This window comes from Bufo gargarizans, chromosome 1 (assembly GCF_014858855.1).
Source record: "Bufo gargarizans isolate SCDJY-AF-19 chromosome 1, ASM1485885v1, whole genome shotgun sequence".
Lineage (NCBI taxonomy): Eukaryota > Metazoa > Chordata > Amphibia > Anura > Bufonidae > Bufo > Bufo gargarizans.
The window spans coordinates 287,221,492-287,238,653 of record NC_058080.1 but is presented as its reverse complement, the minus strand read 5'-3'; the positions used below and the strand labels follow the sequence as shown (position 1 = coordinate 287,238,653).

The 17,162-nt window shown below is 46.0% G+C and overlaps 1 protein-coding gene across 2 annotated transcripts in view; it reads left to right on the top strand.

Annotated features, from left to right (window-relative positions):
* The first annotated feature begins 7,980 nt into the window (after positions 1–7,980).
* The window catches only part of LOC122945392 (tyrosine-protein phosphatase non-receptor type 9-like), a 50,680-nt gene continuing 41,498 nt past the window's right edge, over positions 7,981–17,162 (top strand). For both annotated transcript variants that reach the window (XM_044304470.1, XM_044304467.1), the window contains exon 1: positions 7,981–8,232. In XM_044304470.1, the coding sequence (XP_044160405.1) occupies positions 8,197–8,232 (36 nt within the window). In that variant the 5' untranslated portion in view covers positions 7,981–8,196. The remainder of the gene's footprint in view (positions 8,233–17,162) is intronic.

The window sequence follows — 17,162 nt, the reverse complement described above, 5'->3', positions numbered from 1 at the left end:
TGTCTGAACACTGGGTGTGTCTACTTGGGCCTATATAGCCTCTGCTGAGAGCAGTAGTCAGAGGGGTACTTCAGCCATGGTCTGCTGGAGTCGTCCTCCTACTTTATACCATCTGCCAGTGAGGGCCACCCTTGTGGTCATAAATGTTATATGTGATGTTTAATTGATGTTTTCCTCTTCATATTTTATGCACCTATGGATCTGGGTTCCTGTGTGTTTGTGTGTGTGTTTGTGTGTGTGCTGTGTCCATTTATGTTTGGGTGTGGACACTAGCTTGAATTGCACGGGATCCAGTCAGTGTGTCTGTGGCAGGTAGGTGTGGAAGTTCTTTTCATCCTCCTGCCATATCCATAGGCTGTTTATGTTCTTATCCCCTTGCAGCTTGGCCACTTTAGACTCCTGTTTCTCCGCGTTCAGGAGGAACGGGCTGTCTACCCAGCTTCTAGCTCAGGGATCTGCGGAGGGTGAGTAGGGTTCCAAGGTTCCTGAGCATGAGCCCTCCTACCTTCAAGGTCGGCTCATGTAGCTAGGAGTCAGGGTCAGATTAGGGAAGTTCTAGGAGGTGACCTGCTCCCTAATTCTGTGGTCCTGGCCAAGTAGCGACCTAACATCTTCAGGCATCGCACGGCTGAGGGTTTTCCCCATCCTCACGAACATCTTCACAGAAGTTCGGGTTTGGGTTAGGTGTTGTGTAGATTGTATCATTTTCCCTTATAACATGGTTATAAGGGAAAATAATAGCATTCTTAATACAGAATGCTTAGTACAATAGGGCTGGAGGGGTTAAAAAAAATTTAAAAAAATTTAACTCACCTTAATCCACTTAATCTTATTAGTCTTAATCCAGCTTCTCTTCTCTCTTCTTCTTTAATGATGTCACTGCGCTCATCACATGATCTTTTTACCATGGTGATGGATTATGTGACGGACCATGTGATGAGCGCAGTGACGTCAGCACAGGTCCTTTCCTGTGCACAGCAAAGATGAAAACAGAAGAGAAGCCGGGATTAAGGCGAGTAAATTTTTTTTTTTTTTTAACCCTTCCAGCCGTATTGTACTAAGTATTCTGTATTAAGAATGCTATTCTTTTCCCTTATAACCATGTTATAAGGGAAAATAATAATGATCGGGTCCCCATCCCGATAGTCTCCTAGCAACCATGCGTGAAAATCGCACCGCATCAGCGCTTGCTTGCGGATGCTTGCGATTTTCACGCAGCCCAATTCGCTTCTATGGGGCCTACAATGCGTGAAAAACGCACAATATAGAACATGCTGCGATTTTCACGCAACGCACAAGTGATGCGTGAAAATCACTGCTCATGTGCACAGCCCCATAGAAATGAATGGGTCTGGATTCAGTGCGGGTGCAATGCGTTCACCTCACGCATTTCAGCCCGTGTGAAATTTTATATATAAAATATATAAACAATAAATAAATAAACACATTACATAGCACTGCGTCCGAAAAGTCCAAACTATTAAATTATTAAACAATATCTCCTATGCGGTGAGCGCCGTAACAGAAATAAATAAATAAAAACCATGCGATTCGCCATTTTTTAGTCACCTTGTCATCCCAAAAAAATAGGATAGGACTGTTCTATTATGGGCTAAACGTTTCATAAAATGCGCGCAGCTTTTTTTTTTTTTTTCGCGTGGTATTGAGTATCGCAATACTTTTTTATGGTACGAAAGCAAATCAAAATTTTGGTATCAAAACAACCCCTACGCCGATCTGATCGGCGTAGCGTTGTCACTATACCAAAATTTTGATTCGGTTTCGATTTGGCGACTAAAAATTTAATTTGGCTAGATCACTGCCTTAGCACGAGCACAGGTACAACAGGCTGACACATAGTCCTCAACACACTTACGCAGCACTGGCCACCGAAATCTGCGCAAGATGAGCTTGACAGTGGATCTACTCCCAGGGTGTCCAGCCAAGACAGTACAGTGATGTTCCTCAAATACCTTGTGACATAAGTCTGAAGGAACAAGCAATTTCCCTGAAGGACAAGAGTCTGGTGTATCCTCTTGGGTCTCCAACACCTTAGCCTCAAGATCAGGATATAGGGCAGATATGACTACCCCTCCACACAAAATAGGACTAGGATCTTCAGAATCCCCCCCCCCCCCCGGTAATTACCGTAATACGTAATAGGATGAATTGCTCCTTCCAACCAATGGTGCCATTCTTCAAAAGCCAACTTAATGGCCAACAAATTCCTATTACCCACGTCATAATTTATTTCAGCAGTCGAGAGTATTTTAGAGAAAAAAAGCACATGGGTGCTATTTACTAGGTGAAGGACCTTGCGACAAAACTGCTCCCACCTCTACCTCGGATACGTCAACCTCTAGAATAAACGTAAATATTTGTCCGTACATTCGGCGTCAAGGTGTAAACAAAAGAAAACTGCTTAAAGAGGACCTTTCATTACGATAAAAAATCTAAACTAAGTATACAGACATGGAGAGCGGCGCTCAGGGATCTCCCTGCACTTACTATTATCCCTGGGCGCCACTCCGTTCTCCTGGTATAGTCTCCGGTATCTTCAGATTTTCGGCTCAACCGGGAGGAGCCTGCTCTTGTTCTCCTGGGCGTCTCCTTCTCCCAGGCTGTAGCGCTGGCCAATCGCAGCGCTCAGCTCATAGCCTGAGAGGTTTTTTTTCTCCCAGGCTATGAGCTGAGTGCTGCGATTGGAGAAGGAGACGCCCAGGAGAACAAGCGCAGGCTCCTCCCAGTTGAGCCGAAAATCTGAAGATACCGAAGCCTATAGCGGGAGAACGGAGTGGCACCCAGGGATAATAGTAAGTGCAGGGAGATCCCTGGGCACCGCTCTCCATGTCAGCATACTTAGTTTAGATTTTTAATTGTAATGAAAGGTCCTCTTTAAGCGGTTTTCTTTTGTTTACACCTTGACGCCGAATGTACGGACAAATATTTACAAAATGTCCCTTTTTTCCACAACAAAAACAGACTTCCTTCATATGACCAGAGCTCTTACCAGCAGTCTCAGGAGTAGCTCCTCACAAGGCGTAACCACAGGTATCTCTATTATAAGTGTCAAAGGAAGCCGCCACCTTAATTGACAGTAAGTCCTGAGGGTGAGGACTCTTAGTTCACCCCTTCAGGCATCTATCCAGACTTACAGCAAGGGACATTAGCTGCTTCCAATGACTCAGGTTTTTCATGATAGGCTAACGCATCCTGCAGCCTCTCAGATAGACCCTGACAGAACTGGCTACGGAGAGCAGAGCCGCGGAGCGCTCTCCCTGCTGTAAATCACGTAACTTGGTCTCAGCCTAAGAGATCCGATCCGGGTCATTATAAATATGACCCAAGGCTCTAAAAAAATTAATCTACCGTCCGGTCGGCATGACGCAGCTTAAAGTACAACTTACACGATTCCCTGAACCGAATGAAATTGTTACTACCCCCAGAAAATCTGTCCGGAAGGGCAACCTTAGGTTCAGGGCAGGCCTGGTACCCACCATCAGAACCAGCCACCTGTGGTCTCTGAATCTGTAAGACTGTCGCACGGAGGTATACCTCCAAAGACAGTCCCTGCAGCTGTTCGACCAGTACAGACAAAGGATCCATAGCTGCACTGACCTGAACGAAATGGCGATTTTTATGGCGGTAGATAATGTCACGATCAGTGTGGGGGAGAAACTCCACACTGAACACAGGAGGGAAGGGAAACAGTTACTGGGCCTGGAAACTAGGGAAGAAAAAGGTCACCTCCTAGACAACCCTAATCCAGGCCCTGACTACCAATCAATATGAATAGACCCTGAAGGTAGAAAAATTCATATGCAGGATACCTAGGCTCTGATTTCCCTATAAGGCCCTGGAATAAGTTTAGGATCAGAGACAACCCATTCCCCCCCAGATGGACGAATAAAAGTCTTTGTCTCAGGCCCAGATACAACAACAGAGAATATAACAAATAAAAACAAATGTGACACTTAAAGGGGTTGTCCGTGTTCGGAGATGAACCCGGACATACCCTTATTTTCACCCAGACAGACCCCCTGAGGCTAGCATCAGAGCATCTCATGCTCCGATGCGCTCCCTTGCCCTGCGCTAAATCTCGCAGGGCAAGGGCTCTTTTGTTTTTAATAACACACTGCCGGGCAGTAACTTCCGCCCGGCAGTGTGTTCGGTTACGTCACCGGCTCTGAGGGGCGGGCTTTAGTTCTGCCCTAGCCGTTTTACTGGCTAGGGCAGAGCTAAATTCCACCCATCAGTGCCGGTGACGTCACCGGGGTTCCTGGCAGCCCCATGGAGAGCCCCGGTACGTCACCGGATCTCCAAAAAATGCCTTTGCCCTGCGCAATTTAGCACAGGGCAAAGGAGAGCATCGGAGCATAAACTGCTCCGATGCTCATGTCAGGGGGGCTGCCGGATGAAAATGGAGGGATGTCCGGGTTCAGCTCTGAACCCAGACAACCCCTTTAACTTCTGTAGAGATAGAAGAACAGGTATACCGGAGACAACCTCCCACCAGCTCAGCCAAACCCAAATAAAGCCATCTACCGCATAGTCAGAAGGGTGGGGTCAGACTATAAAGCGTAGAAGCGATGACCACTGAGCAACAGCTGAGAAAAGGGAAGTGGTCATTAACCCTATAAACACTGAATAAAAATAAATCAAGGAGGCTGTTAGATTCCTCCACGCTCAGCCAGTCTCTCTGATCATCTAAAAAAATTGGCATATTGTGATAAAGTTCATTATTTTCTGTAATGTACTGATAAACATTAGACTTTCATATATTTTACATTCATTACACACCAACTGAAGTAGTTCAAGCCTTTTATTGTTTTAATATTGATGATTTTGGCATACAGCTCATGAAAACCCAAAATTCCTATCTCAAAAAAATAGCATATCATGAAAAGGTTCTCTAAACGAGCTATTAACCTAATCATCTGAATCAACTAATTAACTCTAAACACCTGCAAAAGATTCCTGAGGCTTTTAAAAACTCCCAGCCTGGTTCATTACTCAAAACCGCAATCATGGGTAAGACTGCCGACCTGACTGCTGTCCAGAAGGCCATCATTGACACCCTCAAGCAAGAGGGTAAGACACAGAAAGAAATTTCTGAACGAATAGGCTGTTCCCAGAGTGCTGCATCAAGGCACCTCAGTAAGAAGTCTGTGGGAAGGAAAAAGTGTGGCAGAAAACGCTGCACAACGAGAAGAGGTGACCGGACCCTGAGGAAGATTGTGAAGAAGGGCCGATTCCAGACCTTGGGGGACCTGCGGAAGCAGTGGACTGAGTCTGGAGTAGAAACATCCAGAGCCACCGTGTGCAGGAAATGGGCTACAGGTGCCGCATTCCCCAGGTCAAACCACTTTTGAACCAGAAACAGCGGCAGAAGCGCCTGACCTGGGCTACAGAGAAGCAGCACTGGACTGTTGCTCAGTGGTCCAAAGTACTTTTTTCGGATGAAAGCAAATTTTGCATGTCATTAGGAAGTCAAGGTGCCAGAGTCTGGAGGAAGACTGGGGAGAGTGAAATGCCAAAATGCCTGAAGTCCAGTGTCAAGTACCCACAGTCAGTGATGGTCTGGGGTGCCATGTCAGCTGCTGGTGTTGGTCCACTGTGTTTTATCAAGGGCAGGGTCAATGCAGCTAGCTATCAGGAGATTTTGGAGCACTTCATGCTTCCATCTGCTGAAAAGCTTTATGGAGATGAAGATTTCATTTTTTCAGCACGACCTGGCACCTGCTCACAGTGCCAAAACCACTGGTAAATGGTTTACTGGCCATGGTATTACTGTGCTCAATTGGCCTGCCAACTCTCCTGACCTGAACCCCATAGAGAATCTGTGGGATATTGGGAAGAGAAAGTTGAGAGACGCAAGACCCAACACTCTGGATGAGCTTAAGGCCGCTATCGAAGCATCCTGGGCCTCCATAACACCTCAGCAGTGCCACAGGCTGATTGCCTCCATGCCACGCCGCATTGAAGCAGTCAATTCTGCAAAAGGATTCCCGACCAAGTATTGAGTGCATAACTGAACATAATTATTTGAAGGTTGACTTTTTTGTATTAAAAACCCTTTTCTTTTATTGGTCGGATGAAATATGCTAATTTTTTGAGATAGGAATTTTGGGTTTTCATGAGGTGTATGCCAAAATCATCAATATTAAAACAATAAAAGGCTTGAACTACTTCAGTTGTGTGTAATGAATCTAAAATATATGAAAGTCTAATGTTTATCAGTACATTACAGAAAATAATGAACTTTATCACAATATGCTATTTTTTTTTAGAAGGACCTGTATTGTGCTGCACTGTGGTATTTGGTGCTGCTGGGGCAGTATATTGTGCTGCACTGTGGTATTTGGCTCTGCTGGGGCAGTATATTGTGCTGCACTGTGGTATTTGGTGCTGCTGGGGCAGTACATTGTGCTGCACTAAGGTATTTGGCTCTGCTGGGCGGTATTCTGTGCTGCACTGTGGTATTTGGTGCTGCTGGAGCAGGATATTGTGCTGCACTAAGGTATTTGGCTCTGCTGGGCGGTATTCTGTGCTGCACTGTGGTATTTGGTGCTGCTGGGGCAGTATATTGTGCTGCACTGTGGTATTTGGTGCTGCTGGGGCAGTATATTGTGCTGCACTAAGGTATTTGGCTCTGCTGGGGCAGTATATTGTCCTGCACTGTGGCATTTGGTTCTGCTGGGGCAGTGTATTGTCCTGCACTGTGATATTTGGTGCTGCTGGGGCAGTATATTGTACTGCACTGTGGTATGTGGTGCTGCTGAGGCAGTATATTGTGCTGCACTGTGGTATTTGGTGCTGCTGAGGCGGTATTCTGTGCTGCACTGTGGTAATTGGCTCTGCTGGGGCAGTATATTGTGCTGCACTGTGGTAATTGGCTCTGCTGGGCAGTATTCTGTGCTGCACTGTAGTAATTGGCTCTGCTGGGCGGTATTCTGTGCTGCACTGTGGTATTTGGTGCTGCTGGGGCAGTATATTGTGCTGCACTGTGGTATTTGGCTCTGCTGGGGCAGTATATTGTGCTGCACTGTGGTATTTGGTGCTGCTGGGGCAGTATATTGTGCTGCACTGTGGTATTTAGTGCTGCTGGGGCAGTATATTGTCCTGCACTGTGGTATTTGGTGCTGCTGGGGCAGTATATTGTGCTGCACTGTGGTATGTGGTGCTGCTGGGGCAGTATATTGTGCTGCACTGTGGTATGTGGTGCTGCTGGGGCAGTATATTGTGCTGCACTGTGGTATGTGGTGCTGCTGGGGCAGTATATTGTACTGCACTGTGGTATGTGGTGCTGCTGGGGCAGTATATTGTACTGCACTGTGGTATGTGGTGCTGCTGAGGCAGTATATTGTGCTGCACTGTGGTATGTGGTGCTGCTGGGGCAGTATTTTGTGCTGCACTGTGGTATGTGGTGCTGCTGGGGCAGTATTTTGTGCTGCACTGTGGTAATTGGCTCTGCTGGGCGGTATTCTGTGCTGCACTGTGGTATTGCTGGTCCAAGATAGGGCCTCTCTTAGTTTTTCGCAGGGCCATTTAGGTCGCCCCCTGCAAGTTCACAAGGAACCAGTCAGTATGTAGCATTACATGGCACGCAGGGTTCCTTCTCAGTGCCTAGGCCTCTGCTGTAATATGGGACGCTTGTACATCCCAGCAGGTCTCCGTGCCTCCTGAACACTGAGGTGAGACGCCTCTGACATGTCTGACACGTTCTCGCGCCCTGCACGTGCACACATGAATTCCGCCATTGCTCGCCATTGCTCGCCACTGCAGCCCCGGCCGGGAAGGCCAGCCCGTCCCTCCACGTACACGGCTCTTTATCGGCTGTTTGGTTAATATATGTCTCCTCCATCTCTCTGAGGAAACCGTCCCCAGTCCCCACAGTGGTCGCGCTGCATGATTCAATCAAGCCTCTTCCCAAATCAAAGATGGCCGCGGAAACCCCGCCCTTGCTCCATGGGCAGCTCCATCCCCGCTTCGTCACGGCCTCGCCTCTCTCCTGGTCCAAAGGGAGGAGGAGAGGCCGGGACGCTCGGCGGCCACTCTGACGTCGGTGCAGGGAGCTCGGTGTGTTGCGGTGCAGGGCCGGAGAGAAGCAGAGTCCCGACCTCTGTCGCGTCCGTACCGAGCTCGGAGCCACTGGAGGTGTCCGGATGTGCCGGAGAACCGGAGCCGCGAAGCAACATGGCGGAGAACCATCTAACGGCCCAAGAGGAACGGGTGAGCTGAGGCAGGGTGCATGTGTGGGATCACGGAGGATGGGGCAGGAAGCAGTATATGTCCATAGGGCTTTGCAGTGTGCAGCCTCCCTCATTCCAGCTGCTGACGGATCGGGCGACCCCTCCCTGGCTGCCGGCCTCCTATCCACATATGTGTGGTCTGTGAGGAGAATGGCTCCCTGGGCACCAGCTTTACCATCTCAGCACCTGGTAGCCGTCACTCCAGCAGCAAAATGGGGAGGAAAAGTGGGCAGACCTGTGTATTTTCAGTAAATGGGTGCACCCCTGACCTGAGTGAGGCCTTGCCCACCTGACCAGGTCCGTAGGTCAGTCCTGCCAATCAGCATCACTAGGAATGGACTTTATAGAAATGAATGGGTCGTGTGTAGGAGGCCTTATGTATGTCAGTGGCCATGAACGACGCTGGGTACAGCCTGGCATATGATCAGTACGGTACACCTGGTGAAAGACTTCAGAAACGTGCGCCGCCATCCGCTGCAGGTCATACACCCGTCCTACTGTGCCTGCTTCCTAGTGCTTACCTGGAAACCTTGTGGTGGGCGCATGTGATGAATGTGCCGCCAGCTCCTCGGCAGATTAGTGAATCATTCGTGTCTTTTTTACTCTGGGGGGGTACAGACATCTGCCATAGTTGCCCACTGTTTCGGCTTTAGTAGCTAAGCAGTAAACGCCTATAAAATAGCACAGACCAAATAAGATGTAAAAAATGGCGGAGTCTGTATGCTCGAAAGGCAGCAGGATGTGCGGCTAATACCTGACACGTAGCTATACGGTTTTTATAATAAAAGATGTGAAATGGCAGATACGCAGTTATTAAATCACTCGTACCATCAAAACATCATGCCAGTGGACCTTAAAGTAAATGCAGACCGCAAACCAGCTGTGTGCCCAGCGCATTCCGCTGTTGGCTTCCTCCGGGCAGTAGTTCTGTCTTTCTATGGTCCAGATTGACGCACTTCTGACCCATCGTCTCAGCGTTGTATGCTGCTACTGCGGTGACTTCCCATGGATATTGTGTCGTATGTGCGCTTTTATCTTGTTCTGGATGTGCGTCATTGCCACACACATCTGGTGCTATACAACTGGCATCTTTCTGTGCTTTGGAGGGAGGGGGTTATTATCCTGGGCACCAGGATTGTGGTGGATACCGAGTTGCCTTTGGCCATCTTTTCCTGGGTGCGGAGGAGGTGATCACTTTGCGCCTAAGGAAGCCAGAGGTGAAATGCGTTGGAAATACAGCTGGTTAGCGGTCTGCATTTATGTTAAGGTCTAGTGGTGTGATAAGTTTGATGGTACAAGTGGCGCACATAGGTGTGGTTTATTAAGTGTATTCATGTAGTATTTCATGTCTCTTACTATAGTAACTGTATATCTATGTGTCATGTATTATCCGCACTTCATGCTGCCTTTAGTAGATACTGACTTCTCCATCTTTTATATTTCTTACCCTCCTGATGTTCCCAATAAAGACTGGGGGGAAGTCTTTTATCAAGCTGGTGTAAAGTAGAACTGGCTTAGGTGCCCATAGCAACCACTCAGATTCCACCTTTCATTTTCCAAAGGAGCTGTCAAAAATGAAAGTTGGAATCTGGTTGCTATGGGTAACTAAGCCAGTTCTGATAAATGACCCCCATCTATTTTTTACATCTTATTTGGTCTGTGCTATTTTTAGGTGTTTATTGGTGTAGGGTAGGCTTTTTGCATATTCCTGTAATATTTATGAGCACAGTATAGGTTCGTTCACATCAGCGTTCAGCCTTTCCGTTCTCCTGCTCAGTTATAGGAGCAGGAGAACAGGATGGATTCGGCACATAACTGAGCCAAACGGAGCCTACAGACCTCATAGACTATAATGGGGTCCGTTAGGTTTCCGCTCATAAGATGATTTTGGAGCTGAGACAAAAGTCCTGCATGCACTACTTTTGTCTCCGCTCCAAAATCCTTTTCTGAGCGGAAACCTAAAGGGCCCCATTATAGTCTATAGCGTCCGTAGGCTCCGTTTGGCTCAGTTATCTGCCGAATCCGTCCTTTCCGTTCTCCTGCTCCTATAACTGAGCAGGAGAACGGAAAGGCTGAACGCTGATGTGAACTCATCCTAAGCTGTAGCCCACATTAAGTCAATCATCTGTGTCAGACTGGGTTCCTTAGGCCCTCCGGAGGCAATGACTATGGGATGTTTTCTTTAATTTACCTTGTAGACTCTGCAGCTATCAATGCCCACACAGGAGATTTCATCAAAAAGACCTATGGTACCACCCCACGGGGAGTCTGGCTGCATATGGCCAAGCTGTGATTATCCAGGTCATTGGTCTCCATGGGTGCATGTGGGGGGCGCTTCCTAATAGTCTTTGTGAGGTTCCACAAAATAGACCATCTGAGGCAAGTTGCTCCAAGTGGAGTTCTCCCTTGTGACCCAGGTCCCACTGGAGAATCCTCTGCTGAACTAATCCGGCCCTGTCAATCATCATCATCATCACGTACGCCATAGACTATTTATGTAGCTCTCTCAGCAGCTTTCATTAAAGGAGTATTTTCAGCTCATAATGTGATGGTAGATTGCTAGGATACACCATCACTTTATGACTTGGACCCCAGTCGATTCTGAAAATGATTGGGGCAGCCATGCATCCCCATCACAGTTTTTTCCTTGTCCATTTAAGTGGATAATGGTAAAGAGGCACTGCAGCCTTCTCACAATTGGTGGGGCTCCCAGAGGCTGGACCCTCACTGATCATAATGTGACGGCATTCCTCTAAGGGTACCAAATGGGGTGTAAACGGAGCAGAAAAAAAACCTGTAGATTTTGCCACACAACAGATATCACCTTGTGCTTTCCAAAGCCATGGTAAAATCTCATCCACTTTGCTCTTCTATAATACGGTGTGGATTTTTGATAGTCCCATAGAAGCAAGTGGAGAGAGCCTCGTGTGAGCAGTCGGCTTTCTATTCTTGGTGGATGGTGCTTGGGGCCCTTTTCTTCAGATGGGTTTGGGTATCATAGGTGTTTCTGCAGTAAATGTCCTGATGGACAACTGTAGGTATCGTAGTCTGTAATATAGTGCACACGGAGCATACTGTTTGAGATATGGCCTCCGATGTATGGTAGTAGATATAGAATGATCAGTGCTTTGACATTGGTTTGTTTTCCTGAAGAGAGTCTCAGTATAAGTGGGCTTTCGGTAGCCAGCGTTGTCTAGTTCTTGCTGGGTTGCAATACATCTACCTTTTTCGTAAGATATGACATATCGGAGAGTTTTAAATAGGGGATATGTCTTATTTTCACGAATGACGGTAACAAGTCCTTTGGAGAGCTTCGTCCATTTCCTTTTTATAGGTTCTGTTAAAATTCAGGGTGAAATTGCACCATGGGACACCCAGCCTAAAATCCCTTCTGTTACAACTCTGTTGCTGATCTTGGGGATCAAAGCTGCAGCCTGGGGTGATTTTTCACACTGGTGGCACTGTACAATACGCCTGTGTACAGTATAAATCCCATCCATATTTAAAGGCATATGTAAAAAAAAAAAAAATGGCATATCCCATTATTTTCTTTAATAAGGCTCACAAAATTGGTGTTTGGAAAAAGATCTAGTACTCAAGTGGATTCCACCAAGAAGCAGAATGGGGTGTCTGGTTTTGTGTAAGTTAAGTTTAAAGGGATTATCCAACTTTGTGATTGATGTGCTGACTTCTGGATAGGTCACTGGCATGTAATCGGTGAGGCTTTGACAACCCGCCAAAGAGCTTTTTGTGAGAGCCCATGTTCTCCTGTAAGTGCTACGTCCTTCTCGTTGCTTACCCTAGGCCGCTGACGTCACAACTATTGGGCACGTGGGAGCTGAGCTGCCTCTGGGCCACGTGACCTATGGTCATGATGCAGCATGGTGCAAATCTGCAGAGACTCATGCTGGTAACCAAGGAGAAAGGAGGAGAAAGGTGGTCTGTGTTCGGTTATTTACCAGGAATACGCCCCCACACACAATAAGATTGCTTCCAGGCCTGTCGTAGGAAAGTTCTTGTGGCTTGGCCTAATAGCTAAGCAGTGCTTTTTCCCATAGACTACAGTGGTAAACACATTGCATCCTAGGGGGACCAAAAATAACGTTAAAAAAAAAAAGTATTGTTCAAGCCACTGAGGCCTATGTTGGCCGAAGTGGTCACTTCAAAGTTGCCTCCTGGTCTACAGGCTGGGACCGGAGCAGTAGCAGGACTGCAGATAAGTGAATGGAGCTTTTTCTGTTAAGGGGCACAGGTTAGTAACCCAGGAGTTTTCTGCATCAAGGCTTTACAACCCCTTTAGGACACCACTGGACACATCAGGAGAAGAAACGTCTGATACTCCTGGTGGCATGGGAGGGACAATACCCAGCTGATGGGGTTTCCTTCAGAAATGCAGGACAAAATGCAAACATTCCCCTTGTTAATAGAAAAGCTCCACACATGAATGTATTCTTAGGGAGAACTATACCTCTTTCATTTCTCTTTTACTGGAATATGTCCTCCTATTATTAGCATTTTGGGTATTTTCATATCCCCTTTGTGTGTGACTACATTGCAATATTTATCTGGTTTACTTGTTTAAGCTTGCTGGCCAGATTAGCAAGTAAATGTAAGTCTTCAAGTTGTCATAAAGTACCACTAGTCTTGAACTCAAAATATCAGTTACAGACTACAAGCAAACCCTATGTGTAGGCACAACTGCAGTTATAGGGTTTCTGCGGGAATGATTTCAAATGGCCAACAGCAACCTGCCCTAGTATGTGAGCAGGACTGGTTCACTCCACTTGCAGAGCTGCCGGGGAGGGGGCAGCAAGGCCTCACTACATACACATTTACAATAGATGATGATAATGTGAGCCTGCCTGTGGATATGCCGTCATGGCTGACCAGCCTGATGGGAACACTCATCAATATGTGGTATATATACAAGTGCCAGAGTGTAATGTGTAGTGAGTAGGGTTGAGGGAAGCGAGATTTGAATCATAGATCCGAAGTCTGTTCGGTCAAAACTTAGTTTGAATGCTGTACAGAGATCAGTCTCCGTACAGCATTCAAATGTATGGTCTCCGGCGAGGTGAAATTCGTCATCTCCGAAGTCACACGAGACTTCAGTAAATAATTTCGGCCATCGTAAGTGGGTGTGGATGGATTTTGACAGTCATTAGGCTACTCAGTGTTATCAGTCATATTAGTAATTGTCTCCATAGACTAGGACCTCAAGAGTGAGAAGGGAGAAAAAATATAAATATCATGAAAGTAACACCTTTTTGGCTTACTTCACTTCTGTGTTGTGGCTTCCACTTATAATAGGACTTGTAATGCATAGCCAGATGTGGGTTTCAGTGGTGGTTTCTGGCATTTTGACTGGAAAAGTTGGTCTGCATGGAGAACCTATGCAGGTGTGAACTCGGCCTTATATAGTGTGTGCTTCCTTCAGAAAGGAGGAGTTCTTTTTTTTTTCCCCGTTCCTCCCCCCCCCCAGTTTGGCAGTAGTATACCATTGAATATGAAATACAAAATAAAGCTCTTCTTTAGAAGTCCGCACCAATGATAAGACCTCCTATACAAATAGGTAATCCATTGTCTGTTTACTGTGCAGTAACTGAAAGTTGTTATCTCAAGGGTACGCTTCATGAAAATGGGGGTGTAGAATTAGGATAGCAATGACAGCTCTTCGACAGGCCTAGATAAAGATACTTATAGAAGAGTATTGCATTGATTAGTGTGATTTATGATGCTTGAGTCACTACATGGGGGTCCTATCTCTGGTAAGAGTGATGGTCTGACTGAGAAAATCAATTGAGGTGAGTTGCCGTGCTAACAGTCCAAAGAGGAAGTTAGAGCCAGGACAGGAAGTAGAATATGTGGAGTGACTTAAAAAATATTATCTAGAAAATCTGCATTTAATATAAATAAAAAAAGTAGAATATTAACATCTAGTGCTGTGATGGCTAACCTCAGCACTCCAGCTGTGGTAAAACTACAACTCCCAAGATGCACACTTGCCTGGCTGTTCTCAGAACTCCATAGAAATGAATGGAGCATGAGGGAGAATGAGGTGCATCCCTCCAGCAGTGCGGGGCACAGAAAGTGGTGGTCTTGATAAATCTCCCCATAGGGCAGTGATGCCTAACCTCCGGCACTCCAGCTGTGGTAAAACTACAACTCCCAAGATGTTCTCAGACCTCCATAGAAATGAATGGAGCATGCTGGGAGTTGTAGTTTTACCACAGCTGGAGTGCCAGAGGTTAGGCATCACTGCCATAGGGTATTAAAAAGTGATTTCAAGGAAATCGATAGACATGTCCCTTCAATAAAGTCCTAAATAATGTACGTGGTCTAGGAAAGCCAGCCTAAAGTAGTAGTTGATTGTGCTCGTGATCAATGGACTCTGCAGGAATATTACTTCCTTTTCCATTTGCATGTTTTCTTTTGCCTTTGGTACTTTTTGGATTCCTTAGTGCTCTGATACAGCGTGAAGATGGAAAGAGCCCAGATTTGCTAATGTGTCTGCACCTAAAACCTGTCTAAATAGTGTCGCAAATTGGTGCAGACACATTAGTTGTCCCCTCCTGCTGTAGTCCAGTAGAGTTCCACATATTTTCTTGACCCATACAGTTACTAATGGAAGTAGCCTGCTTTGAACTCTGGTATTCTCGTCATCCTTTTTTAAAACTCTTGGGGGTTTTTGGCTGGCTTTTGTAGAATAAATTGATGTTCTGAAATTAAATGTACCCACTTTTGATCTTTGGTGTAATTCTCTCTTACATTTTGGATTTCCGGCATACTGGCAGAAGCGTGCAACTGGTGCTGAACTTCCTGCGTTTTTTTGTTTTGTTTGTTTCTTCTAGTAGCTTTGCAAAGAGTGACAGAAGGCTTTGTTCACATTACGCTTCAGTCCTACATGTGGTTTATGTGCTGGGAAAGTTCTAGGCATGTACATCAAATGTATCTATAAGGGCCTTTCACCCGATGGAGGTCAGGCATGTCTTTTTGACCTCGGGTATGCTATGCTAGTGTACCTTTTTATAAAAATGTATGTATGTAAACTGGAATGTGCAAAAAAAGGGGGTTAGTCAGCACCTCCCAGTGCACAGGTGCACGCTGCCATGGCAAAGACCTACAGAAAAAAATACCATGCAGCAGCAGCCTGCAAATCAGATAAAGTACAATAATGCCATAGTCACAAAAATTATAGTGCTAATGCTACGCTTATTTATAAAGTGAGATGCTTGGCCCGTCTGCCGAACGTCAAGGCGATCTCTGTAAGACTGGTCCTAACACTAAATATTACCTGTTATGCGCCATAATGGCCGCCATAAAGTTCAGGAAGTGTTGGATCCACATGCGGAATGCAGGGTGCTGCTGCTGCATTGTCTTTTTTTCTGTAAACTGGAATGGCGACACTGATCCTAATGGTATTTGGTCATAGTTTTCTTTGCCGCCTGATACAGCTGATTGGTGGGATGTCAGACCTCCACTGATCGGATATTGAGGTCCTATACTAATGATAGGCCGTTGATAATGAAGTCCCGGAAAACCCCTTTAAGGTGGCCATAGACCTTCTCCTCGGGTGAATAAGCCACTGCCAGACGCCCCCAGTGGCGGCTTATCCCCATGCGTGACCACTTTCTCCGCCTTTGTGGCAATGTCAGGACACCCCACACACATTAGATGGTCCACTGCTTTGGCCAACATTAGCCTAAGGTCTCAGGCACACGACCGTTGTTCTGGTCCGCATCCGAGCCGCAGTTTTTGCGGCTCCAGTGTGGACCCATTCACTTCAATAGGGCCGCAAAAGATGCGGACAGCACTCCGTGTACTGTCCGCATCCGGTGCTCCGTTACGTATCACTGCAAAAAAATATATAACATGTCCTATTCTTGTCCGTTTTGCGGACAAGAATAGACATTTCTACAATGCGCCGCCTGTTCCATTCCGCAAATTGCGGAAGTCACACGTACGGCTTCCTTGTTTTGTGGATCCGCAATTTGCGGACCGCAAAAAACGGAACGGACGTGTGCATGAGGCCTAATCTGTATGACCACCTTTAGATCTCTGGTCAGAGGAACATTTTACTTGATTTCCCCCTTCTACATCCTTCTATATTAAAGGTTGTAGGATCCGTGGCGGTTTGTTCCCACTTACTGGTAAATTCTTAACTTGGCCATCTGTGAGGTTTCTTTTACCGTATAGCAGATGTTTGTATGGATTTTTATTTTGTCTTTCACTTAATAGAATTTCTCTGCCTTTAAACACAAGTAAGAGTAATTACATCTTAAATGTGCCATGTGTTTGGCAAGAAGAGCGGAAGTAAAGTAATTGAGGTCTAAATGACTAATGGAAGCCGCTGCTTCCATGTTCTGGCTGATGAAATTATTTTGTAGGCTAGATCTGAATTCTGATGCTTCTTACTGGTGAAAATATGTAGTGTGAACAGTCACGTAACATTTGACCCCTAGAAGTGGGCCCCTCAGTGTGGCCCAATTTGTACTTTGATTTCCAATATTTCAAACAATAATTTCTTAATGACCTCCTAAATGTAAGGTGATTGTTTCTCTCCGGTATTCTTCACACGTGTCTAAACGAGTAGGATATGATGATGGAGATCTACTACGTCAGTCCTGTTCCTGATAACTGCTGCATGTACAGTTGTGGCCAAAAGTTTTGAGAATGACACAAATATTAGTTTTCACAAAGTTTGCTGCTAAACTGCTTTTAGATCTTTGTTTCAGTTGTTTCTGTGATGTAGTGAAATATAATTACACGCACTTCATACGTTTCAAATGCTTTTATAAACAATTACATGACATTTATGCAAAGAGTCAGTATTTGCAGTGTTGGCCCTTCTTTTTCAGGACCTCTGCAATTCGACTGGGCATGCTCTCAATCAACTTCTGGGCCAATTCC